Raw genomic sequence first — 19,528 nt, forward strand, 5'->3', positions numbered from 1 at the left:
ACAAAGTCTTTTCCCTGGGGTCGGGGAGTCCAGAGGGCATAGGTTTAGGGTGAGAGGGGAAAGATATAAAAGAGACCTAAGGGGCAACTTTTTCACGCAGAGGTTGGTACGTGTATGGAATGAGCTGCCAGAGGAAGTGGTGGAGGCTGGTACAATTGCAACATTTAAATGGCATTTGGATGGGTATATGAGTGGGAAGGGTTTGGAGGGATAGGGGCTGGGTGTTGGCAGGTGGTACTTGATTGGGTTGGGATATCTGGTCGGCATGGACGGGTTAGACCGAAGAGTCTGATTCCATGCTGTACATCTCTATGATTCTATGACTAACTGACAACGTGCGTACATGCTTGTTGATGAATGGATTGCATTTGTTGGGCTTGTGTTTATCTAACTTTCCCAATATTCCTCACATAGTTCACTACATGGAGGACATTGTTAATGTCCATAATTCTGTGTGCAGGTGAAACCATTACTCCATAAGTCAATGTAAGGTTGAGGATTAGAAAAGGAGAAAGTGAGGACTGCAGATGCTGGAGATCAGAGCTGAAAATTTGTTGCTGGAAAAGTGCAGCAGGTCAGGCAGCATCCAGGGAACAGGAGAATCGACAGTTTGGGCATAAGCCCTTCTTCAGGATTAGAAAAGCTTGCTTTGTAAAGGGAATTTGTGTTTAAAAGGTTAATTGAATTCCATTACAGAGTCTTTTCAGTACTGACTAAGGTCAGACCTAATGAAAAAATCCCAGGACTCAATGAATATCTTAATAAATTGTTCCTGTGTTCCAGTTGTGTTCCCATACAATGTTCTGCAATGCTGTAGCTGATTTGTTACATGCTGCCAGTATCTGTTATTTATTGGTGGTGTGAAATTCTACACTTAGGCTAAATGCTTTAATTAATTTAAGATGATTTAGCTGATGGAATATAAATACATTGACTGAAATTAGGTTAGAAATGTGTAATCATGTCATTTTCTGTTAATATTTAAATATGCTGTTTTCTCTAGAAGTTATTACATTGTATCATTTTTTTTAAAAAACTAAATAAGTTGTGCCTGAAATTTGAATATTTAGAAAGCAACTGTACTGTGAGCAGAATGACATTGTATGGTTCTATGATATGGACTGGATCTTCTGGTACTCTTGAATGTGTCTTGAATATTCAGGAATGTGTCTATTGTCATTAATTTTAAAGATTTGATTTTTGTTTAGTTTGTAAGCATGAAGTGATTTTAGTTTCTTTTTAAGTGAAATTTAAGCATTTTTGAAATTTCTTTTAACTATTATGAATAAAAATGTTAATTTCCAATGTCTAAACATAAAACAAACTTCAGTAAAAAAGGTCTTACTTCCGGTTTTATTCATCTGATACGAGAGAATCAGTGACATGCTTTGTCTTATGTTTCAGGAAAGCAGAAGAGTACTTGCGTCTGTCAGAGGTGAAGTGCACAGGATTTTCTGCACATGTGACTGCAACCAGCAGCACAATAATGTGTCTTGATCTTGCAGCAACTTGCCTTAAATATCCACTGGACAAGGTAAACACAAATGGATAAAACAGTTGGAAAATTGCATGTTGTATTAAGAACTGTGTCTCAAGGAATTGTCAGCATTGTGACAACTAACTGCTCCATAACTGATGGAGTCCACCAACTTAGTATTGCAATGGTTTTATTCTGGTCTTGCATCATCTGATTGTTTGTCTGAAATCCTGTACTGGATGAACAGGAATTACATCCAACAAAATAACAGGAACACAAACAATTTCTTTTTATTCCCTGCTAAAAAAAATCTGCATTAACCATCCCTCTGTCTAGCAAAAAAGCCTAAGGTTGAATCTGACTATTTGCAAGCTTGATGACATATTTGGCCCTACAATTGGCTTCTGAACACAATTCCTAACCACTAAGACAGCCAGTTTCATTACCCAGTGATGAAACACTTGTATTTGTCTATTCTAATTTTGGACTTGAATATTCCAGTGTCCTTCTGGATCACTTCCAGATTCCACAACTTTATAAACATGAGGTCATTCAATATTGCTACCTGTATTCTATCTTGTCCTTCACACTTTATTCACTGACTTGCATTGACTGGCACTTAAGCAATGGCTTACACAAAATTCTCATTCTTGTTTTTAAATCCTTCCCTTGTCCTTTTTCATATTGATCTCTAATTCCATCCACCCCTCCAACCCTCTGTTATTTGTGCTTTTCAGGCCTGTTGTATATGCCTAATATGTCTAAGGATTATAATTTTTGAGAACATTGCAAGTAAAGGAAATGTTTTTGGTAAATGTCATTGTTAGTGATTTTAAAATAATTTGGTCTTTCAGAAACTACATTCATGCAGTGCCTCGTTATCTTAGAGTGCCCCAAATCACTCCAGAACTAATGAACATACTTTTGAAGTTGTAACAGAGGAAATCGAGCAGCTAATTTGTAGACAACAAACTCCCATAACCATTAACGAAATAAATAACTAAATGATCTATTTTCAGTGATAATTGAGGTGTAAATACTGGTGGGGTTATTAGGATAACTCCCCTGCTGTTCTTTGTGTAATGTGGGATAAAATAAAGGTTTAAAACAGATATACTGTATTTAGATGAATACATAACTATTGTATTAAATTATCTTCTAATTCTACCTTTATATGTGCAGCACGGTGGCACAGTAGTTAGCACTGCTGCCTCACAGTGCCAGAGACCCGGGTTCAATTCCCGTCTCAGGCAGCTTGTCTGTGTGGAGTTTGCACATTCTCCCTGTGTCTGCGTGGGTTTCCTCCGAGTGATCCGGTTTCCTCCCACAGTCCAAAAATGTGCAGGTTAGGTGAATTGGCCATGCTAAATCGCCCATAGTGTTAGGTGAAGAATGGGTCTGGGTGGGTTGCTCTTCGGAGGGTCGGAGTGGACTTGTTGGGCCGAAGGGCCTGTTTCCACACTAAGTAATCTAATCTAATCTTAAAAAAAAAGCGCAAGGCACTGATTCAAGTCCCAGTCTAGGGCTTGAACACAAGTGTCAAAGTTTACACTTTCTAGTGAAGTACTGACAGAGAATTGCACTGTGAAGCAGCTATTGTTTGATGAGACATTGAACTGAATCCCCACCTGCCTGCTAAGCTGAATGTAAATGATCCCATGGCACAATTTCAAAAAGCAGAACAGTTATCCCTGGTGTCTTGCCCAATATGTATCTATCCATCAACATTACAAAAAAAGAGTTAACGGTTTCTGGAAGTTTGCTAAATGCATGTTGGCTACTATATTTCCTACACGTTAACAGTGACCACACTCGTAAGTGTCCGTAAAGTGATTAAACGATCTGATGGTCTTGAAAAGCACTACATCAATGAAAATGATTTTCCTTTCATTTCTCTACGGCTTTTCTTGTAAGTTAAAGTTTTACATGTCTTCAAGGATCGTGCTCTAAAACTGTCTGGCTTGACCAAGAAGGCTTACCAGGTTCATTTGAAAGCATTGGAAAGTATCCTTGGAATATACTCTCAGCTAGGAATCCGAGATCTTGCAGTTCAATTTGGCTGCACAGAGGCAGTAGATGCATCAGTCAAGATTCTGAAGAGGTAAAGTTCTCCTTAGAAAATTGTGTAAAATATCTTTCAAAAAACCCGCTGGCTCTGGGAAGTTAATTTGAAATTTGTTGAAAGAAATTTGATTACTTTTGCATAAAGTTTGTAAACTTGTATTATTTTTGAAGTGGTGTCTCCATCATATACGTAATTCAGTCATAAAGTATTATATATTTAAATATTTCTGGTCACTTTAAAGTTGTGACTTCTTGCTTAGAGTCTGTTGATTTACCTTCCCTTTTGAAGTAAATGTATGCATTACTATCAGTGGTGCAAAAGTAGTTTGTCGTGTTTAGGTACATAATGTAATGGGAATTCAATTCCACACCTGTAGCAATCACTTAATATTGTTCACCTAGACATAGGAGCCATGTTTAGATTATATGTAATTATTAAATCATGAGGTCAAGACTGGAACTTTGGTTTTATCTTGGGTAATAGATGAAAGACTTGAGATTTTTGAGGAGATTTTTTTAGTGGATAGTTCTAGAGTTGATCCTGAGGATAAAAATGACAGCATTCTTCAGTTCTTCAAAACGTCTAAGCCTTGGAAATGGACACTGAAGATTCCATGGTGGCCAGGTGGAATTTCACAAATCAGTTTTATATGATGTATAGTGAAGGAAAGTTAAGACTTCTTTGAAAGTTAGTCACATCTTTTCACTTCATTGCAACAAAGTGACATCTGTCATTTTGATGTTCTGATATCCTTTTTCTTTCATGTTACACGATTTATTGTTACTCATAACCAAATAATTTACTAAATGAAATGGCGAAATATTTTGTGAATGGTGGAAAATATTGATTTTAAGAGGGATCCAAATACTCTAATACATCCATCGTAAAGTTAAGAGCAGCTTTTGGAAAGCAAATGGTGTGATCGCCAAATTACAGAAGATTTGGACTTCAAGAGTTAAGTACAATAACTCCAGCTTCACAGGGTGTTGGTAAGTTGACATCTCAAGGACAATTGTGGCCTCATTATAGGATGAAGTTGCCTTGTAGGGAACTCGCCATACTGATTACTAAAACAGGAATAAAGTTGCCCCAAGAGGAGAGACTGAGTAAGCCTGTATTTCCTAAACTTTAGAAAAAAAGGAAGTGATTTCATGTAAACATAACAAATTCTTAAGAAGCTTAGGAGAATATGTCCTTCCTGGTTGAAAAGTCTAGGACCAAAACCTTAGAGGCCTGAAAACTGTTGGTTATGGCGAGATATATGGCAGAATTGAGCAACGAGTCCAGTGAGGCCAAACTCAACATTGGGACAACTTGTTGAATCTTTTAACTAATATCTGGGTGTCGTGGTGAGATTCTTGCTATACAGCACACACAGATGTCAATGTAGCACCAATAGTAAGTGATACTGGCAAACACATGACCATATCAGTCATGTGTTGAGAGTTCGCACATAGTCCAGAGTCTTGGCCATGATGAGTTATCTGTTCAGGCTGGCCATGGTTGGGGACATATCTGACTGTAGTCCAGTGAGTGGGTAATAGTTAGTCCTATAGGGCCATCACAGACAGTCTGGGGAATTGCATGTTGTCACTTTGCAAGCAGCAAAGACAGCATTTTGGAATCTAGGCAGCCATGTCTATGGCCTGCTTGTCAACAACATTCTTGGGGGTATGTTTATTGATGGGGAGGAATGGACATAGGAAGGTCTCATTGCCAAAAAGAGATGGAAAGTCAAGATTGGTAACAAGGTGCAGCAACATTGTTGAGGTCAGGGCTGGGGGGAGGGGGGGATGCAAAACAGCAGCAGTAGGCATGATGGACTAAGGGAAGGTTTGTTATTGGCGGTGACCACCACTGTGGCTTCCATAGGAATTGCAGAGCCAACTAGGATTGGCATCATTTAAAATATAACATTGGGCTTGGGGGCAGTGAGGATAGTTGTGGGCAATAGTAAATGTGAAGGATCTCCACCATGGGTGGGGTGGGATGAGTTGGGTAGAAATGGGCTGTTGGGATAGTGTGAGATAAAATTGGATACAGAGATTCTGGAGAGTACCTGGTGACTAGACAGAGGCCAGCCATCACTGACCCTCTGAAGAGCATCCCACTCAAATTCACCTCTATGCTATCCCTGTAACCGCACATTTCACCTTGGCTAATCCACCTGGTCTGCACATCCCTGGACTCAATCGCCAATCCATCATGGCCAATCTACCTAATCTGCATATTGTTGCACTATGGGAGGAAACTGCAGCACCTGGCAGAAACCTATGCCGACATGGGGAGAATGTTCAAACTCCACATACGGTCGCCCAAAGGTAGAACCAAACTTGGGTCCCTGGTGCTGTGAGGCAGTAGTGCGAACCCCTGAGCCACTGTGACACCCAAATTGTCTGTCATAATGTATTACTATGGGCTGTCATGAATGTGGTGATGGGTTTCATGGTTCATGTGGGTCTGAGATGGAAAGAGGTTTAGATAGCAACAGACCTTTTTTGATTGTAATACGTTGGTTGTTCATCTGACTTGGTACCTTCACCAAGTTGATGCACATGCTGTAATTGGCTGCGTGATGGAGATGCAACCTGTGTTTTGGGAGTCCTACATGTCATATTGAATGGAGAAGTGGCTGCACCCCTCACCTGCAAGTATGTCACCAATGATTTCTGAGACTAAAGGACTTGCTTTGCCCCTGGTGTTCCTAATGCTAGTCATTTCCACCAAGAGTCACGTGCCCATCTAGTGAGATGTTATTTCTGTGACTGCATTCCTAAAATGGTGAAGGTGGATGTAGGAGGACAAAGACCAACAGCAAGTCCAGAAGCAGACCAGGCACAAGCTAAGGATCATCCCACTCAGGCTGAGGTCACAGCTGCAGAGTCCCTTGGGATATGTTGGCTTCATAGGAGTACCCAAGTGTTTCACTCTCACCATTTCCTAAAGGTAAATGAGGAGCAGTGTTACCATACTCTATGTCCCAGTACACTGACAGGACTGTGTCGGTTGCTAGTGCTGGCCCTGAGGTCTGCAGATATGGGGGGGGCCAACCTATCCTGGTGGCTAGTGACAGTCTAGTTTGAATGTCTACTCTATGAACTCCGTACAAGGAGTGATGGGTGAACTACGTGGGACCTTTCAGTCGTGTAAATGCAGCAGGACAGTTATTGAAGCCATCTGCGCAAGATCACAGTGGTTCATTTTGTTTCCCGATGACTGTGTTAATGCTGTAGCCTGGGCAGTAGGATTTGAAAACGTTCCCTACAAGCAGGGTGCAGTTGACTGTACACACATGGCACTGAATGGGCCTGATCACAATGCTTCAAAGCTCATCAAAGCAAGGGTTTCATTTCAATTAATTGGCAATCTGTGATTGCAATTAACCACCTCCTGGAAATTTATGCTTGCTATCCAGGAAACTGCCACAACTCCTGGAGCACTCTTGTGAAGCTGATAAGTTTCAGATACAAAAGCTTTACAAATTTGTTTTCGGTGACAATGCAGCATTGCTCATGACGCCATCACACAACCTCCTAACTGATACAGAGCCCAGATACAATACTTCTCATGCTTTGACCAGAGCCATGGTGAAGCAGACAATAGGACCACTGGTTCTGCTGCTTGAATTAATCTGAGCATGCCATTCAGCATGGCCTGGACAGTGTGCCATGGTACTCTGGCATGCTGTGCTCTACCCAATTGGAGCAAGCAATGAGATCAATGCTGAAGAGCTGGGGTATCAGAAGCAGTCTTCAGATAAGGATTGGGAAGGAGAAAGCTCTCCTTGTGCATGACTGAACTCTGCTCTGTTGGCTGCTACAAGCCAGGCAGGACCTGATTAACACCAGTTCAAGCAAATGAGAGCTAGCTGCAGCAGACCATGGAATGCAAAATAGACATTGGTTTCATGGCAACATTTTGTTTGCATTGTGGTGAATTGCAGCTTGTAGTCATTTTGTTTGTGTTCGCTGTAAATAAAAGCTCATTTGGAATTGTCTGATTGCTTGTTCATATGTAGTGTTCCCTCCCGGAATGCTGGGAAGTTGCAGGTTTACAATAGGCATTGTGGACAGAATAGCAATTACCTAGAAAGTGTGTTTTGACAGGATATAACTAACGACAAGTAAATTGTGTAAGTTTCAAACTTAGAACTAAGTTCACAGTCTTAAAATATGAGGTTGAACATTTAGAATTTGCTGTCTTCAATCTGAGTTGTGGATCTTTGAAATTTCCAACCTTAAAGACTGTAAACAAGTATGTTCAAGTCATAAATCAATGGATTTATTTGATAATAAGGGTATTTAGGATTAAGTGGATAGTGTGGGAAGGTGGAGTTGAGGTAATTCCACTATGTTTGTATTGAAAGGTGGAGTAGGCTTACTGCTTGTTCTGATTTTTTTTTTAATGGTCTTTAAACTTCATTACCATTTGCAGCCCAAGTTCCATCTAGTTCTGACAATTCTTTTATTCAAATACAAGGAGAACCCTTGTGGTTGTGTCAATGAAACAAAATAATTGGAGTTCTGAATTACACTCTCGTCAGATATTGTACAAAGTCACAACCTACTTCATTAGGAGTGAGGGTTTGAATATAAGAATGGGTAGCACAGTTTTTTTTGCTTCTAGATCGACAGAAGTGCAGAATGGAGTTGGGATAACCAACACCTGTAACAGATCACATGTTGGTCATAACTGCTAGGTTCTGAGGCAGGCTGATTAAAAGATCCACTTTGACCCAATTGCTTTCTAGTTCTAAAACCCCTACCCCTCCCCATGACTCCTTATGATGATAACTCATGCTCTCTTTGCTCTTGCATGTTCCACACAAACTCACCCGACATCTAACATGGGCAGATATCAGCAGCCATGGCTGAGGTTTTAAGGAAAGGTACTAAACATCTATTACACAGGTCACTGTTCTTGGAAAAAAAAATATTAATTCATTTAAGTCCCCTCAAGTACTTCTTTACAAAAACAAGTACTGTATTTGTAACTCCATCAGCCAAGTCAGCTAGTCATTTATTAACATCATTTAGCTGTCAAGCAAATAGAGTCATAGAGATGTACAACATGGAAACAGACCCTTCTATCCAACTCGTCCATGCCGATCAGATATTCTAAATTAACTAGTCCCATTTGCCAGCCCTTGGCCCATATTCCTCTAAACCCATCCTATACATATGTTCCTGAAGAAGAGTTTATGCCCGAAACATCGATTCTCCTGCTCCTCGGATGCTGCCTGGCCTGTTGTGTTTTTCCAGCACCACATTTTTCAACTATACATATACCCATTTCGATGCCTTTTAAATGTTATAATTGTACCAGCCTCCATCATTTCATCTGGCAGCTCATGCCATGCACACATCACCTTCTGCATGGAAAAAAAATTGTCTCTTAGGTCCCTTTTAAATCTTTGCCCTTTCACATTAAACCTATGCCCCTCTGAACTCCCCTAACGCAGGGAAAAGACCTTGTCTTTTTATTCTATCTATGCCCCTCGTGATTTTATAAACTTCTATAAGGTCAACCCTCAGCCTCTGTGCTCCAGGGAAAACAGCCCTAGCCTATTCACCCTCTCCCTGTAGCTCAAACCCTCCAACCCTGGCAACATTCTTGTAAATCTTTTCTGAATGCTTTCAAGTTTCACACCCATCCTTCCTATTAGGAGGGAGACCAGAATTGCACACATGATTTCAAAAGTGTCTTAACCAATGTCCTGCACAGCTGCACATGACCTCCCAACTCCTATACTCAATGCTCTGCTTAATAAAGGAAATCATACCAAACACCTCCTTTGCTATCCTAGCTCCCCGAAAGTGGAGTCACAGGCAGATATGAACCTGCACTCTAAGGTCTCTTTGTCCAGCAGCACTCCCCAGGACCTTACCATTAAGTATATAAGATGGTAAACTCACAACCCCCGTCCCACTATGCTAATATTGTGGAAGGCAGTAAATGGGCAATTAGTAATGTTATAATGATGGCACTTGAGGTTTTGTTAACAAAGAAAAATTGAAATTACAAGAACTTTTTTTAAAATTTTCAGAAATACAGGCAGTCTAATTTTTCTTAAAAGGGTAATGCATTTAAATAACGTCAGCTTGTCAGGTCTAGATGTCCAACTGTCAAGATCTGTTGCATCATCTCTACATATTTGTAACTTTCACATTGCAGGATATGACTCCTATTCCAGCAAAGTTGGTTTATTGACAGAGTCAAAATGGTCCTTCTGAGTTCAGGTTTCCTACAGGTGGAAGTAGTGTCTCACCCCCACCTCTGAAAACTTGCTTCTGCCAGATATTGATTAGATTAGACTCCCTACAGTATAGAGACAGGCCCTTCAGCCCAACAAGTGCACACTGACCCTCCAAAGAATAACCCACCAGACCCATTCCCCTATCCTATATTTACCCCTGAATAATGCACCTGACACTGGGCAATTTAGTATAGACAATTCACCTATCCTGCTCATCATTTGATTGTGGGAGGATACCGGAGCACCCGGAGGAAACCCACTGAGAGCGTGCAAACTCCACACAGACAGATATTGGAACAGGATTTCCAGATTCATAGTCTGTCTGCCTTTTTGGGCATGAAAAATCCTGCCCAGAGTTCTAAGGATTCAGTTGCATATTCAAAAAATGTGGTTCTACTATTTTGACTGTCAATTTATAATTGTTTTTTTCTTTTGAATCTTATAAATAAATAAAATTTTATTTTACTCCTTCAGATATGAAAGTAGTCTGTCAGAAGCACAGCAAAGTGATCTTGACTTCTCAAAACCACTCTTCACCACTGCAGCTTTATTTACTGCATGCAAGTGAGTAGATTTGGGGTAATGTAAGATTTTCCTCATAATGTTCCTAATACTTGGTAAGGAACATTATGGTAAGCTACATTTTTACAAGTCATCTGCCTGATATTTGATTTGTTGTGTAGAGGAATTTAGTGCAGGGACAAACTACTACTAAAAATTCTCTCAGGCACTTTGAACAACTTGCAGAGCTACAGCAAAAATGTGATAGCGTTGTAGACACTAACCTGCCAGTTCTGCATTTGTTGATTTATGATGTACAGTGGAATCTCGATTATCTGAACACCAATTATCCGAAAGTCAGATTATACGAAGGAGATCTCGAGGTCCCGATAGAAACATTACATCAACGACGTGTTTCTGACAGTGATCGCGTCTTTTGTTTACAGTGATTAAACAGCACTGTCTCCAAATGACTGACCTCCCACCCTCTCTTTCCCCACACTTTCCCTGGAGTTCTACAGAGGAGTGTACCCTAAACCCAACCCCCACCCCCTTCCCAGATAATCTGACCAACATTGTCCTGTACAGGGCAGAGGTGGAATTGTTGGTGTCCAGTCCGGCTGCCCCGGAGAAGGAGCAGGAGCAGTGATGGACGAGGATGGCGGGCGGGCGGTGTTGGCCGGGTTAAGGGGGCGGGCAGGGGGCAGTGTTGGCCGGGTTGAGAGGACCCCAGGGGGGAGGTTTTGGTGCTGGGGCCATGGGGAGGTGATGGACGGTTGGGGGGGGCGGGGACGGGGGGGTGGGGGGGGGGGGGGACGAGGGAGGTGGGGCATTGTGCTGTGTGCTGCTGCAGTCTCCTGAATGGGGAGCAGACTTTTTAAAAACTCCGAGCCCCAGAGGAAAGGCATTTAATCGATTATTCGAACAAAATAGTGGCCGCTCACCTCGTTCAAATAATCGAGGTTCCCCTGTATACTGTAGATAGGTCGAATAATCAAACAGCAATCAGTGTTACATTGATTTCCACAGATACTTGGTAATTGTTCCACATCACCTAAATAATTGTGATGCTTAGTTCTTCACACAGCCTCCCTAGTTGGGGTGGGTTTAATCCTTGAGTGAGATGTTCAGTGGAATGCCCATGCCGAATGGCAATACTGACAGTAAATGTTGCCCATTTTGGAATAAGACTTATGTTCGATGATATATGGATGAACACTGAGTCCAGAGTGCCCTGCATCTATAAAAAGCCTGGTTGGGCTGCCTACAAGAATGGTGAAGCAGACATAATCAATGATTTGAAGAGGAAATTAGATCGGACTTTAGCCTGAAGTCTTGTGTAGTAGGTGTGTTCGTATTAGTTTTCCAAAGTTCCATCGATTCAGGAAAGGTTTCATTCATTTGGAAACTAGCAAATCTAACCCCCCCATTCAAGAAGGGAGGAATTCAAAAAACGGGAAGTTACAGTTTGGTGTTTGTTGTGTTAAAATAGATCATTAAAGGGATAATAACTGCACATTTAGAAAGGTTTTGAAGGAATTGAGAAGAATCAGAGGCTTCATGAAAGAAAATAACATTTAATCGCTTGAGTTCTGTGAAGAAGCAACTTGCTGTGGCTAAAGGGGAGCCTGTATGACTTGGATTTCCGGAAGGCATTAGTTAAAGTGCCACTTCAAAAGGTATTGCAGAAAAATAAAAGCTCTTGGTTCAGCGCGGATAGAAATTGGCTGCTTGCAGAAAATAGGATATGCATAATTTTTTAAAATCTAGTTGGCAGAATGTGAAAAGTGACATCCAATCTGTGCTAGAGCATCAATTTTTCACAATTTACATAAAGGGAGTAAAGACGTGATGGCTAAATTCATTCCTACCATGATAGGTAGGAAATTATGTTTGAAAGAAATTAAAATGAAGTTGCAGACAGCTTGAGTGAGTAGGCAGAGTGGTTATGATGTGGGAACATTGAAGTTATTTGCTTTGGCTGGAAGAGGAATTGACAAAAGTAGGGATGTTCTGTTTCACTTCTTCATTGTTAAGACTGCATCTTGAATGCTGTGCAATTTTGATCACCTAATTTAAGGAAGATTGTAAATGCATTGGACATGGTTCAGAGTAGGTTACTGGATGGATTTAGATTTAGCTTTTATTGTCATTGTATTCAAGTACAGGAGTACAGTGAAAAGTGTTTACACTTTTGCCACGCATGGCACTACCTTAGGTACTGAGATACGTGGTACAAAATGGTAAGAGAAACGAGAGTTAAGAGTTAACCATTACTTCATACTATGAGTAGAAAAATGGGGAATGATGGTAATAGTTAACATTAAAGTCTTTCATAGTTTAAACTACCGAAATAAAGGAATAGTCTTTGAGTCCACCACTTATCTCTCTCAGCATGTTTTGAGAAGATTTGTAGCTCAGGTTGAGGTTCTGGATGTAAGTTTGCTCACTGAGCTGGAAAGTTCATTTTTCAGACGTTTTGTCACCATGCTGAGTAACATCATCAGTGAGACTTCAGTAAAGTGACTCGCTTCCTATTTATGTGTTTAGGTTTCCTTATGTTGGTGATGTCATTTCCTGTTCTTTTTCTCCGAGAGTGGTAAATGGAGTCTAAATAGATGTGTTTGTGTTTGTTGACAGAGTTCTGGTTGGAATGCCATGCTTCTCGGAATTCTTGTGCATGTCTTTGTTTGGCCTGTCTGTGGATGGATGTGTTGTCCCAGTCGAAGTGGTGTCCTCCTTCATCTGTATGTATGGATACTGGTGAGAGTGGGTCATGTCTTTTTGTGGCTAGTTAATATTAATGTATCCTGGTGGCTAGTTTTCTGCCTGTTTGTCCAATGTAGTGTTTGTTACAGCTCTTACAAGATATTTTGTACATGACATTAGTTTTGCTTATTGTCTGTATAGGGTCTTTCATGTTCATTAGCTGCTGTTTTAATGTGTTGGTGGGTTTGTGGGCTGCCATGATGCCAAGAGGTCTGAGTAGTCTGGCAGTCATTTCTGAGATGTCTTTGATGTAGGGGAGAGTGGGTAGGGTGTCTGGATGTGGTTTGTTACTAAGAAATCGGCAGACTGTTCATTGGGTACCCGTTCTTTTTTAATGCGCTGTATAGGTGATTTTCCTCTGCTCTGCGTAATTACTCTGTGCTGCAGTGTGTGGTGGCTCATTAAAATAATGTTCTAATGCAGCTTCATTTGTGAGCGTTGAGATGATTGCTTCTATAGTTCAGTATTTGGTCTGTATGTGTTTTCCTGTAGATGCTGGTTTGAGATTTCTCATTGGCTGTTTGCTCTACTGTGACATCTAGGAATGGCAGTTTGTTGTCGTTTTCCTCCTCTTTAGTGAATTTTATGTCAATAAGGATATTATTGATGGTCTTGAAGGTTTCTATTTAGTGATGACAAAGGTGTCATCCACGTAGCGGACCCAAAGTTTGGGTTGGATGGTTGGCAGAGCTGTTTGTTCAAGTCTCTGCATTACTGCCTCTGCTAAGAATCCTGATATCAGAGAGCCAATGGGTGTTCTGTTGGTTGTCTGTAGGTTTTAGGTGGAATGCCTCTCAATCACCATTGTTTTATGTTATTATAAATGAGGACCGAGATAACAATTGAAAATAAGGCAGTATGTTTTAATTTTAGGCATAAAAATATCTATAATGATTTTAAAGTAGTTTGAATATGATTCTTTTATCTTTTGATGTTTAATTAATTTGTTCTGATGCCCTTTAGATGCTTGAAAATTAAGATTGATAAATCCAAACTCATTGCCTCGTCGGGTGTGAAAAAGACCATCTTTGACCGACTCTGCTCTCAGATGGAAATGTTTGGACAACTTATTTGCAGTAAGTTTGAATTCCTGCTTTGGTGCACTTTCAAATTAATTGTGAAGGAGGACAAGATCATCCGTGTTTTAATAACTATTATTGTTTGAATTAATTTGCAGATAAATCTATTGAAAAACCAAGACACAATAAGAGACATAAGCCATTGGAAGAAAAACTAGAAAATGAGGATGGTATGAACTTGGCTTAGTTCTATATAGATGTATATGTGAAAGATACTTGCATTTCAGAATCAAATCCATTATTTGTTTTAAACATTGAAAGAACGGAGGGCACTGGAGATCAGAAGCAAAAACAGAAATTGCTGGAAAAGCTCAGCAGGTCTGGCAACATTTTTGGAAACAAATCAGAGTTAACGTTTCAGGTCTAGTGACCCTTCCTCAGAACAGATTCTGAGAGTTATGAGAAATGGTCACTGGACCCAAAACGTTAACTCTAATTTCCTTCCAAGGATGCTTCCAGACCTGCTGAGCCTTTCCAGCAATTTCAATTTTTATTTCCATTATTTGTGTTGTTTTTACAATGGAGTTAGAAGTGCAAAAGCAAATTTTATTCAATCATATTTAATTCTTCTGTTATTGTCCAAAAAAGCTTTTCCACAAGCGTCATATTCCTTTTTTTTTATTTTGACTTGGCTGAAAGGTCTTTAATGATACCAGTATGTTAATGTGTCTCAAAATGTTTAAAGCTTTGTTTCTACTGTAGTATTGTACACTACACATCTGTCCATGAACAGGGTGAAACAATCTGCTGCGTTAATGTCTTTTAGTAACTGAGTTCATTAACTTAATCTAATTAAAATGGGGCCTTGCATCTTAAGAAAACCTGAAAGAAGTGTACTCTCCAATATGACCAGTTGTTACTTTCTTCAAGATAACGTGCCAAATTCCTTAATTGTGGTGATCTTGAATTGTCAAATCGGGCAATATTCATTCAAATGAATCCAGTTAAGAAAGTGACCTAACTGAATTAGACTTGTTTTTCAAAAACCAAACTGTTCTAATTTTTAGCAGATGAAGACGTTGCAACAGAACCCAAACGAGAAAAGCCTGAATCTAAAGCAACTCAGGAACAGGAATATGAAGACTGGAAAAGGCGGATTCTAGAAAATGCAACCAAAGTCAAGCAGAATAGTTCTTAGTTCACCCTTTTGAATTTTTCAAATCTGCAAAACTTGTTTGAAATTTATGGTGGCAGAAATGAAATCTAATGTTCTGCCAATTAAACTATTGGTTCACTGTAAAATCAGAACTTTGATTTCTATTGACTTTGTTTTTAACAACCTAATCTTTGAACTTTAACCTACACACTATTTATCCCTGACTATAAATATGAAGCTTGATTCTGGTTATACAAATCATTGAAATGCACAGCTTAAATCAACTTTGCAACAACCGGTCCTTTCACGATACTGCCCAGTCCACAACAGAAGGCATGAGGAATATGTGACTACTGAAGAAACTGAAACTGAGCAGTAAATCAAGAGACTTCCAACAAATTTTTTTGACAAGTAATTTATTTTGGCAATTTAATTAACTAGCTGTATATCTTAGGAACTTAGCACATAAAAATAAGTTTAAAAGATGATTATTTGAAGTACAAATTCCTCTTTGGTTGAAACTTTTTAAATGTAAGACTGAGTTTTCTCCAGTATTTTGAAATCTCTTTCAAAGAACCAACAAAACTGGATGCTGGGTCTTGTGAAAATTAAATTAAGTCTTTAAGGTGGATTTTCCATTTTTTCAAGCACAGATAATATACTTTGCCCACTAATCATAGGTCAGTAAATCATAAGCCTACAATTCTGAGTGCTCATGACAAGATGGGCCTCTTCCATTAATGTAATGCACCTTGTTTTAATCCTACCAGTAAAGAGAAAATTATTACTATTTAAATTTCTGTCCAACTGTTGATTACAAAAATAATTATATATATGGTTGATATAGGAGGAGAAAGTGAGGTCTGCAGATGCAGGAGATCAGAGCTGAAAATGTGTTGCTGGAAAAGCGCAGCAGGTCAGGCAGCATCCAGGGAACAGGAGAATCGACGTTTCAGGCATAAGGCTTATGCCCGAAACGTCGATTCTCCTGTTCCCTGGATGCTGCCTGACCTGCTGCGCTTTTCCAGCAACACATTTTCAGCATATGGTTGATATACCAAAGTTGATTGTCAGTTGTTGTTAGCTGCAAATTCATAATTCTATGAAAATAAATCTGATTATATTTCTGTCAATTTGTGAGGAAGAACATGTAGGAACTTGCAGGAGGATAAAGATGTCCATAATAAGCTGCTTCTACAAGTACTCTCTCCAGCAGGAATAGGAATCTGAAGCAGAAAGTTCAACTGTCAGCTGAGATTAACTAATTTACGATAGACTGACATCCTGCCTTTTTATGCTTGTACATGAATGTGGTCTCATATAAATGGATCAGAAAGTTTGTATTTGATCCTCAGTTTGTCCTTGGTAAATGTGACTTTGGAAGCCATGAGACAACGCATAAATTCAACAACAACCTGCTTTTTACTAGAACCTTGTTAATGTAAACAAAAAAAAAATGTTCTGAGGCTGCTTTGCTACACAAATTGCAGTCCACTCTTGTTTAACTCTTCCTCTTCAAAATTGTTATTATTTTACAGGCCCCTCTACCAGCCCATCATTCAAGTTAGATCAATGCTGGTCCATGACTCACATCTGTTTATCTACCTTTACCATATCCCTTTGGTACTGTTGTCTAACAAAACTCTAATCAGTCTCAGTCTTGACAAGATTAGAATGCCAACGAATGCAGACTTCTGATGGGGAGTGTTCTAAATTTTTAACTTTTGTGTGAAAAGATGCTTCATAATGTCACATTTGAAGCTGTGGTTATGAGATTATATCTTTTTGCTTCAGAGCCAGTGGTTTGTCTGCATTATCGATATACAGTCCTTTAATCGTAATACATCACAAATTAACCTTGTATATTCAAGGGAGTAAAAGCCAATTTTTGACAACTCAATTCAAAGGGTTACATTAAGTCCTGGTGGTAATCTGGTACATCTTCACACTTTCACACTAATATAATCTTCCTGAGGACTGCCTGTTCATTCTCACTGGCATTCTTTCTTTCAAATATGATGATATTGTGTTTTTAAAATATTGCTATTACTTCAGCCATTCTTTCCACAGACATTCAAAGCCTTAAGTATTAAGCTGCTGTTCATCCCCATTTGGTAGCCAGGTCACTGTAAATGGCTACTCCATCATATTCTTTAAATTCTGTTTCTCAGTAAAACAAACAAAATTTGTTGTTAAATTTAAATGAATATCCAATATGTGATATAGTTTACTTGTGAGATGTAGTTTATTTGTGAATGTTCTTACATTTCAAAGTGAGGTAATGCAATAATATTTCACCATGCATTCACCAATAAAATAGGCTTGACTATTTCTTATTTAATTTTGCCTTCATAGAAGGTGATTTACATATTGTTTTTAACTATAGTATGGAGGCAGTGGTGGTTGAAAATACCCCATTTTCAGTTACAAAACATAAATTTCATGCTGTTCACGTTGTATTCTCAAAATAGCCATTCATATAAATATTTGGTTTTTTTTAAGGGAATTTTTTTAAACATGCACTTGAATAAATCTTTCTGTTGTAAGTTTTGAAAAATTTTCAAGTCAAAGCATAGCTTCTCCTAACATAAAGAAGGAAGTTCTGCACACTATTGTCTTTTTTTTTCTACATTATTTCACCTCATTTGTGAAATTTAAAAGGGAGGAGGCGGAGGAAAACACACTACTTCCTCCTGTTGACATTAATGAATTGAGTGGATTTATGTGGTTGGCAGCAGTGAAACTCTAGTAACTACTAAAGATGATTTAAATAAAGGAAGTTCAGTTTGTGGAAGAATACTGTTTTGTACACAACACAATTTGGAATTTTACAGTTTCTTTTATTACAATCTTTAATATTTGGATGTGTTGCATATAGGTGAATTATTTTTGCTTTTCTTCAGAGCTTTGAGTCTTGAAATTTTCTACGTATGTACAGAGGGACCTCCATTATCCGAGTATCAATTATCTGAATTTCAGATTATCCAAAGAATATCTCAAGATCCCCATAGTAAAATTCCATTGAAGAGGTTTACAATGATTAAAAATGAATTCAGCAGACTGAAATGCTGCCGAGAACAATCCTGGACATCAATGAGAGCTCAGGCACCGTCTCCAAATGACTGACTGCCCTCTCTCACTCTCCCCACACTTCCTCTGGAGTTCTACGCAGGGGTATATCCTAAACTTCCCCCAAATAATCTCTCCAACATTGTCCTGAGGTTGGGGCAGACAGCAGGCTGGGTTAGGGAGGACGGGGGTGCACGTGCGCTGTGCTGCTGCCTAGTGTCCTGAACGGGCAGCAGACTTAGCAAGCGCTGGCTGTGTCAATTCCTTGAACTGATGGGGGCGTTGGAGGCTTCAGCAATGCTGCCATTCCCTTACACAAGTGTGTGTCTGCTCAGAAACCCTGAGACAAAGGGAGGGAGCAAGGCAGGCAGAGCGAGGAAAAAGGAAACTTCAGAAAACTCTGAGCCCCAGAGGAGAGGCATTGAATCAGTTAACTGAATAATCAATTATCTGAACGAATTACTGCACGCCTATATCCTTCCGATAATCAAGATCTCTTGGTATACACAAAAGCCACTACAATGTACTGGTCTGAAGAAAGATGAAACACACTCGCTTTGCAGCCTTAAAATATTAAGTCCTTACATTTCTAAAGAAGCAATGCTTCTGCACTTTGCTCTTATCCTGACCAACGAATGTTAAATGTCTGCCGCAGCTACATTTGAGTATAATTTTCTTTCTCAATATCATGCTGGTGCACTTACGCCTTGAATTTCCTTGAGGCCTATGAAGTGATTCTTCATTTGGCAGTAATGTGTTGATTTTGCTAGAATGATGTGACATAGCAAAGTATCGTAATTGTGCATGACAAAGCAGTACTACTGGGACTAGTTGTCCTAGATAGCAAATAGGCTAAATTTTGGAACTCTACTTTCTTGGATGCATACACAGCATATAAACATGAGAGCCGAGGCTTGCAAAACAAAACCCAGTGAAGAGACAAATGACGATGGCTGAGAATGCTACCTTGTTTGCACCTGTACCCTGGAGAAATTCAGAGGCCTGAAGAAGCAGAGACCAGAACTGCAACCACCCACAATTTACTCTAGCATATGAAGTGACTATAGAGCGTAATGTGCAATTAGTATTTGCTATAGTCCTCAATGCAGTAACTAAATTGCAGGTTGTATCTGTCTTGTCTTAAGTGAGCCACACATTTCCTTTTGCTCTTCTATCCCAAATTTATCCAGTATGTAGACAGCAGGGTAACTGTAAG

The 19,528-nt window shown here is 39.5% G+C and overlaps 1 protein-coding gene across 3 annotated transcripts in view; it reads left to right on the top strand.

Moving 5' to 3' along the window:
- orc6 (origin recognition complex, subunit 6) overlaps positions 1-15,395 on the top strand; it is a 19,094-nt gene extending 3,699 nt beyond the window's left edge. The window contains exons 2-8 of one of the 3 annotated variants that reach the window (XM_043706899.1): positions 1,405-1,534; positions 3,415-3,578; positions 10,273-10,362; positions 14,032-14,144; positions 14,246-14,317; positions 15,155-15,300; positions 15,336-15,395. In XM_043706899.1, coding sequence (XP_043562834.1) covers positions 1,405-1,534; positions 3,415-3,578; positions 10,273-10,362; positions 14,032-14,144; positions 14,246-14,317; positions 15,155-15,285 — 700 coding nt within the window. In that variant the 3' untranslated portion in view covers positions 15,286-15,300; positions 15,336-15,395. Of the gene's footprint in view, positions 1-1,404; positions 1,535-3,414; positions 3,579-10,272; positions 10,363-14,031; positions 14,145-14,245; positions 14,318-15,154 lie in introns of all 3 variants that reach the window. The other 2 variants (XM_043706900.1, XM_043706898.1) reach the window with 2 other exon arrangements.
- The last annotated feature ends 4,133 nt before the right edge of the window (positions 15,396-19,528 follow it).

The sequence above is a fragment of the Chiloscyllium plagiosum genome, chromosome 17 (assembly GCF_004010195.1).
Source record: "Chiloscyllium plagiosum isolate BGI_BamShark_2017 chromosome 17, ASM401019v2, whole genome shotgun sequence".
NCBI classification, from domain to species: domain Eukaryota; kingdom Metazoa; phylum Chordata; class Chondrichthyes; order Orectolobiformes; family Hemiscylliidae; genus Chiloscyllium; species Chiloscyllium plagiosum.